The 7753-nt window shown below is 37.3% G+C and overlaps 1 protein-coding gene across 1 annotated transcript in view; it reads left to right on the top strand.

Annotated features, from left to right (window-relative positions):
- The first annotated feature begins 7144 nt into the window (after nt 1-7144).
- The window catches only part of LOC129856827 (IgGFc-binding protein-like), a 36427-nt gene continuing 35818 nt past the window's right edge, over nt 7145-7753 (top strand). Inside the window, exon 1 of the mRNA XM_055924530.1 lies at nt 7145-7157. Within this exon, the coding sequence (XP_055780505.1) occupies nt 7145-7157 (13 nt within the window). The remainder of the gene's footprint in view (nt 7158-7753) is intronic.

Here is a 7753-nt window from a genome sequence, read left to right as displayed (position 1 = left end):
TACATACACTAGCGTTGCTCCCTATTGTATTGGGTTGCACAAAAACAGTCAGAGGAAAGCCAGAAGTTAAATACATTCCTACACAGACTCCGGGGCCTGTGAGGACAGAGCATTCATCGCCACAATTCCGCCACAGAGTCCCACAAAACGTTCAGCCGCACTTACAACATTGCCTATTTCTTCAGATTTACTCGCTGTTTGCGCTGTGCAGTTGATGATAATCAATGAAATCAACGTTACTAAGTCTGTCTTCTTAACATGCATCATGTCAGGATCCCTCTGTTGAAAAGAAATATTCTCTGGTGTATCTGCTCCTACTACCATTATTTCTTCAACTTCACTCCTTTCTTCTACTTTTCTCACCACCTCCGGATAGGAGACATGCTGGACAGCCCTTATTCTTGCCACCTCCTTCTCCTTCACCCCAACGGGGAATTTCAGGAATCCGGGCGCATGATCATCACCACAATTGCAGCATTTAGGCTCAGCTGGCATACGATAGTCCTCCTGTCTACATACACTTGACACATGGGAAAATATTTTGCATTCATCACACTGTATGGGTTTGGGTACTAAAGCTCTCACAGAGTATCTCATAAAACCCAAATACATGTGAGAAGGGAGAGAATGAATCGAGTGGGCTTCCTCTCTCCTTCAACCATGCGGGTCAGTCAGTGTGCACCAACCACTTGACCCAATTTTTCACATATATCCTTTGCATTCACTTCTAGCGTCACCCCAGAGATAACACCATTGATAGGCGCCCTGCTTCGAAAATAAACATGACACACTCCAATCCGATATCTTCTTGAGGTGCAGAGCATGCTATTTCTGTTCCATATATACACAGAAAACCAAAATAAGCCCACTTCTCATTACTCTCACCGACACCACCTTATCCAACACATCTACAATTGTTTTAGAGACATCAGACGGGTCTCCCAGGTAACATCTATCCAAAACCCTTACTCTTTTTTTTTTCCAGAACTAGGAACTTGGATTTACTAGATTCCACAACCACTTCTCTTATTTCCTTTTGTTTTTCACACTGCAATCCAATTGTTCTCCTTCTCATCTCCAGTCGACACGCCATCTGATTCAAACAGAACATCCACTTACGCCATCTTTTAACCCCCTTCAAAAAGCAGAGTGGAACTGAGACAAAATATATAAAGGAAGGTATTATTATTATTTGTAATATTGTTGTTGTAGACCCACTTCCTCATGTCAAAATAAAGGTCCTGCACGTGTGCCATATGTGGACAAAAAAGTAATAACTTGTGGGGGACTTTTATATTGACATAAGGTAAGCAGAGAAGAAGTCTGTTTAATAATAAGTTCCTTTAGATATTTTGTCTAATTCGCCCCCATCTTAATGATGAACTGTCCTGCCAACCAGCACAGTGTGTTGAAATTGAATTTTATTTAACTTCCTGCTAACTGTTTTTAGTGCAACCCAACACAAAAGGGAACAATTCTAGTGTATGTAAATACACCACCGTTACTAAAAGCATCTATCGAGGGAGGAGCATCTGTTACTGCATTACTTGGTACAATATTATATATCTCTTTCAGCATCCCTTTCAGTCAAAATACAAGCTATTTGTGATGCAAGATGATTTGTAGTCGATCAGTTATTCTGCTATTCACAGATGGAGAAAAAGTACCCAATTGTCATAGAGTAAAAGTAAAGATACCATAATAGAAAATAACTCAAGTAAGTCACCCAGTAAAATACTTATTGAGTGAAAATTTAAAAGTATTTGGTTTTAAATATACTGAAGTATTAAAAGTAAAATGGAATTGATAAAATATACTTAAGTATCAAAAGTAAAAGTATAAATAAGTTCAAATTCCTTATATTAAGCAAAGCAGACAGACACATTTTCTAGTTATTTTTTGATTTACAGATAGCCAGGGGCACACACTTTTTATTTTATTTTGTTATTTTAGTCTATATATAAATATTTGTTTTAATATTGCGGATAGATTGTTGCTTCCATCAATGTAATTGTCTGCATCATTTACAATCCCCCATATATTTTTGGGGTAAATATATACACTACCGTTCAAAGGTTTGTGGTCACTTAGAAATGTCCTTGTTTTTGAAAGAAAAGCACATTTTTTGTCCATTAAAATAACATGAAATTGATCAGAAATGCAGTGTAGACATTGTTAATGTTGTAAATGACTATTGTATCTGGAAACGGCTGATTTTTTATGGAATATCTACATAGAATATCTACATTATTAGTCCCACCATATATTTGTAACTGTGCTCTTTCACAAAAGTTCTAACCGTATATACATTTTACAGATCCCACATGTTTTACATTTGTTATCTTGCTGTTATTAGTCCCACCCTTCAGCATATGGACAGTGCCAAAATAAATGATCTAATGACTCTGCCTCCTCGCAGAAAAATCTGCAGAGCTGGGAAGATTGTATCCCCCACATATATAGCATTGTACTGGTTGCAAGAATCTCAAACTAGACACTTACTTTTTTCTTTTCCATGGTAGCAAGACCTTATCTATTTTGCTAACTTTCTTTTAAAATATATTGTAAAGAAAATAATTTATTTATTTCGGGATATGTATACCGAGTATATCCACATTCCCGTCAGACCATTTTATTGGTAAACTGCACGGTAATGTAAAAGTTGTATTTTTTATTGATCCAATACGTAATATTGTACACTTATCATATTTTGGTTTTAATCCAGAGAGGTTAGAAAAAGTATTTAGATTCGCTGTCATGCTCTGACCTTAGAGATCCTTTAATGCTTCTATTTTGGTTTGGTCAGGGCGTGAGTTGGGGTGGGCATTCTATGTTCTATGTTGTGTAGTTCTATGTTTTGGCCGGGTAGGGTTCTCAATCAGGGACAGCTGTCTATTGTTGTCTCTGATTGAGAACCATACTTAGGCTGCCCTTTTTCCCACCTGTGTTTGTGGGAAGTTGACTTCGTTTAGGGCAAATAGCCTTTGAGCTTCACGGTTTGTTTTTGTAGTGTTTATTGTTTTGTTCGGCGTCATTTTGATTAAATAAAGAAAATGTACGCCCACCACGCTGCACCTTGGTCCTCTTCTTTTAGTGGCCGTGACACACTATGAGGCTGTGGAGGGATTCTAATTGTGGATTTAAAAGAAAACATGAATCATCAGCGTACAATGACACCTTTGTTTTTAAGCCCTGGATTTCTAATCTCTTAATATTATTGTTGGATCTAATTTGAACAGCTAATATTTCAATGGCAATAATAAATAGATATGCCAATAGTGGACAACCTTGTTTTACTCCTCTTGACAGATTAAAACTTTCTGAGATGTAGCCATTATTTACTATTTTACACCTAGGATTACTATAACTTTAACCCATTTTATTAGAGATTCTCCAAAATTGAAATATTCCAGGCATTTATATATAAACTCCAGTTGTACATTATCAAAAGCCTTTTCAAAGTCAGCTATGAAAACCAGGCCTGGCTTTCCAGATATTTCATAGTAATCTATTGTTTCCAATACTTGTCTTATATTATCTCCAATGTACCGTCCATGTGAAAAACCTGTCTGATTAGGATGAATAATATCTGACAAAACTTTTTTAATTCTATGTGCTAAGCATTTAGCTAGGATTTTTGCATCACAACACTGGAGTAGAAGAGCCCTCCAATTTTTTTCATGGATTGGATCTTTATATATACACACACCACTTGGATCCTGTTTCAGTTATAATGAAATCAGACCTTCTTGTTGAGTGTCAGATAATCTACCATTTATATAGGAGTGGTTAAAACATGCTAATAATGGTCCTCTGAGTATAAATATATAAAAAATTGGTATACCTCCACTGGTATGCTATCCAGCCCTGGAGTTTTCCCGGACTGCATTTTTCCTAGACTTCACATGAGTCTTTCTGTACAGATGTTAATTTTTCATTATTAATAGGGGGAAAATGCATTCAATTAGCTTTGGTTAGTGGAGATGGAGGAAACAAATGAAAACATATGCTTAAAGAACTTTACTTCCAATTTCAAAATATTGTTATTTTTGGTAGCATTTCTATGTTGACGATTGAAAAAGAATTTGGTGCATTTTTCCCCATATTCCATCCCGCTCGCTTTATTTTTAGAATATGTTACACTGGATCTTTCTTGAATAAGTTCCTCCATTATTTTAGTTTGTCCTCTAACTTACTCTGAGTCTCTATTGTACAGGTTGTATTGCTATCTATCTGTACTGTTAGTCCTTCAATATCCTTTGTTAATACGAACTCTTTTGACCTAAATTTCTTTTGTTTTATAGATGAGTACTGAATTGCATGGCCTCTAAAGGCACATTTAAAAGTGTCCCATACAATAAGGGGATCTGTTGTACCTATGTTATGTCGGGAAAAGTCAGTTATCAATTCTTCTGTCCTAGTTAAAAACAAGTTATCATCCAGTAGGCTTTGATTAAATTTCCAATATCCTCGCCCACTTGGAAATTCTGTAAGAGTAATATACAATTGAAGTCGGAAGTTTACATACACTTAGGTTGGAGTCATTAAAACTCATTTTTCAACCACTCCACAAATTTCTTCTTAATAAACTATAGTTTTACACAGGTAATTTTTCCAACAATTATTTACAGACAGATTATTTCACTTATAATTAATTCACTGTATCATAGGTCCAGTGGGTCAGAAGTTTACATACACTAAGTTGACTGTGCCTTTAAACAGCTTGTAAAATTCCAGAAAATTATGTTATGGCTTTAGAATTTTCTGATAGGCTAATTGACAAAATTTGAGTCGATTGGAGGTGTACCTGTGAATGTCTTTCAAGGCCTACCTTCAAACTCAGTGCCTCTATGCTTGACATCATGGGGAAATCAAAAGAAATCCGCCAAGACCTGAGAAAAAAAATGGTAGACCTCTACAAGTCTGGTTCATCCTTGGGAGCAATTTCCAAACGCCTGAAGGTACCACATCCATCTGTACAAACAATAGTACGCAAGTATAAACACCATGGGACCACACAGCTATCATACCGCTCAGGAAGGAGACGCATTCTGTCTCCTAGAGATGAACGTACTTTAGTGCGAAAAGTGCAAATCAATCCCAGAACAACAGCAAAGGACCCTGTGAAGATGCTGGAGGAAACAGGTACAAAAGTATCTATATCCACAGTAAAACGAATCGTATATCGACATAACCTGAAAAGCCGCTCAGCAAGGAAGAAGCACTGCTCCAAAACCGCCATAAAAAAGCCAGACTACGGTTTGCAACTGCACATGGGGACAAAGATTGTACTTTTTGAGAAATGTCCTCTGGTCTGATGAAACAAAATAGAACTCTTTCGCCATAATGACCATCGTTATGTTTGGAGGAAAAAGGGTGAGGTTTGCAAGCCAAAGAACACCATCCCAACCGTGAAGCACGGGGGTGGCAGCATCATGTTGTGGGGGTGCTTTGCTGCAGGGGCTGGTGCACTTCACAAAATAGATGGCATCATGAGGGAGTAAAATTATGTGGATATATTGAAGCAACATCTCAAGACGTCAGTCAGGAAGTTAAAGCTTGGTCGCAAATGGGTCTTCAAAATGTACAATGACCATATGGTCCATAGAGGTATTTAAAACCGTATTATAATCTCCCACCATAATAATAGTCTTATGTTGCTTGTAGGGGTTAATAAACGACTATATATATTTTCAAAGAAGCTTGGATCATCATAATTTGGACCGTATAGGTTAATAAGCCATATCTGCTTATGGTCCAATAACATATTTAAAATCATCCATCTACCTTGATGATCTGTTTGGACAATTTGCACTTCTGGATCAAAATTACTGTTAATTAATATCATCACCCTTTTTGAATTTCTTTGACTATGGGAGAAATATGTTTTGCCCCCCCCCCCCCCCCCCCAGTCCTTTTCACACAAAACTTAATCTAAAATTGTTGAATGAATTTCCTTTAAACAATAGATATTATATTCCTTCTCTTTTAGCCATGTAAATACTGATCATCTTTTCGTATCTGCTAAGCCATTACAATTATAACTGGCTATACTTATTTCACTGATTACCATAATGAGACAAGTTTCAATTCTCTTCATCTTAAGATATTTTTAAATGTACCATTAAAAAGTAACATGATGATTGAGTGTCTATATAGCTGTACCATGATATTTGCATTGCTACTAAGTAAACCTCCAATTGGTCCCCACTATTCCACCCACTAAATCCCCTCATCCCGAGTTGGGTTGTCATCCCTATGACTGGCAGATCACCCCTCGACCCCCCCCCCCCCCCCCCCCCCGGATCCCATGGCCCCTGAGAGACTGGGGCCCATCCTTCGAAAAGATCACACAGTGCCACCCACAGAATAGAAGCAGATCAACCGCCAAAAGCATTTTCATCGCCCTCACCTCGATTTGTATTATTAAAAAAATATTTAAATATTAAAAAGCTATTAAAAAATATATATATTTGTAAAAATTCTGCTTATCTTAATTTCCATAATTAGCATTTGTATTAAATATAATTAATGTGTAGTAATGTAGGCAGTTTATGCAAAGGATTGTTACCTCTTACCATTATAAAAATTACATTTTGGCAAGCAATTGTTATTTTAGCAAACAATTATTGTGATTCATCCTATATTGTCCCTAACATCTTTACTCCCTCGCAACAGTTGTGACACACACACACACACACACACACACACACACACACACACACACACACACACACACACACACACACACACACACACACACACACACACACACACACACACACACACACACACACACACACACACACACACACACAAAACCCCTTTCCCCCACAAACAACCATACACTCAGATGCTCAATAGTTGCACCATCCTAGAACCCAACTCAAGAAAGGTCTTGATTTCCGAATGCATATACAGTTGCAGCTGTATGAGGAGGCATGCAAATAGTAGCAAAAATGGGCAGAAATGGGGAGATTTGATTAACCATTGTCACGTCCTAGGTGATGGAGATCAGATATACCCCCTTCCCCTGAAACACCCACAACATGGTCCCCCGTTGTGACCATATTTCCAAGCATCTCTGTGCAGTCTGTGCACTTACAGTAGGCCTATAAAACAGATAAGGACTTATCCTTAGTGTATGGGTCTCTCAGGTGGGTGTCTAGGGTATAGGGTTGGGGACCATTCCATCATGATAGGACAGTAAATAAAGAAATATTGTCCTGCTAAGCATTCAAAATGTAACGAGTACTTTTGGGTGTCATGGAAAATGTATAGAGTAAAAAGTACATACTTTTATTTAGGAATGTAGTAAAGTAAAAGTTGTCAAATATAAATAGTCACCCCCCCAAAACGACTTAAGTAGTACTTTAAAGTATTTTTTACTTAAGTACTTTACACCACTGGCTATTCACGGTACATATGTTTATGGTTAGGTTCCTCTCTCTTGAGATTTCACTTAAGGACCAATGGAATGGTTTAAAATGTGCAAAACCCGCCCATCCGGAGCAAAAAGAATTAGCCTACTGCTGTACTTCCTTTGTACCTCGTTCTCAGCACGTGGGGTATGCGCTAAAATGTAATTGTTTTACCACAAAGTTTAAAGGATAAAATCAGTACATGGATTATTACAAGCCAATTTCAAACAGTATGTGTCTCTCTGTATATATTTGTTTTTCAGGCTGCATGTCGTCTAAGTACTGTTTATTACCGGTAAGTCAAAACAAAGTATTTTCGTGTTGGTAAATGG

Source organism: Salvelinus fontinalis, chromosome 6 (assembly GCF_029448725.1).
Source record: "Salvelinus fontinalis isolate EN_2023a chromosome 6, ASM2944872v1, whole genome shotgun sequence".
Lineage (NCBI taxonomy): Eukaryota > Metazoa > Chordata > Actinopteri > Salmoniformes > Salmonidae > Salvelinus > Salvelinus fontinalis.
This window is presented reverse-complemented; position numbering and strand designations above follow the sequence as displayed.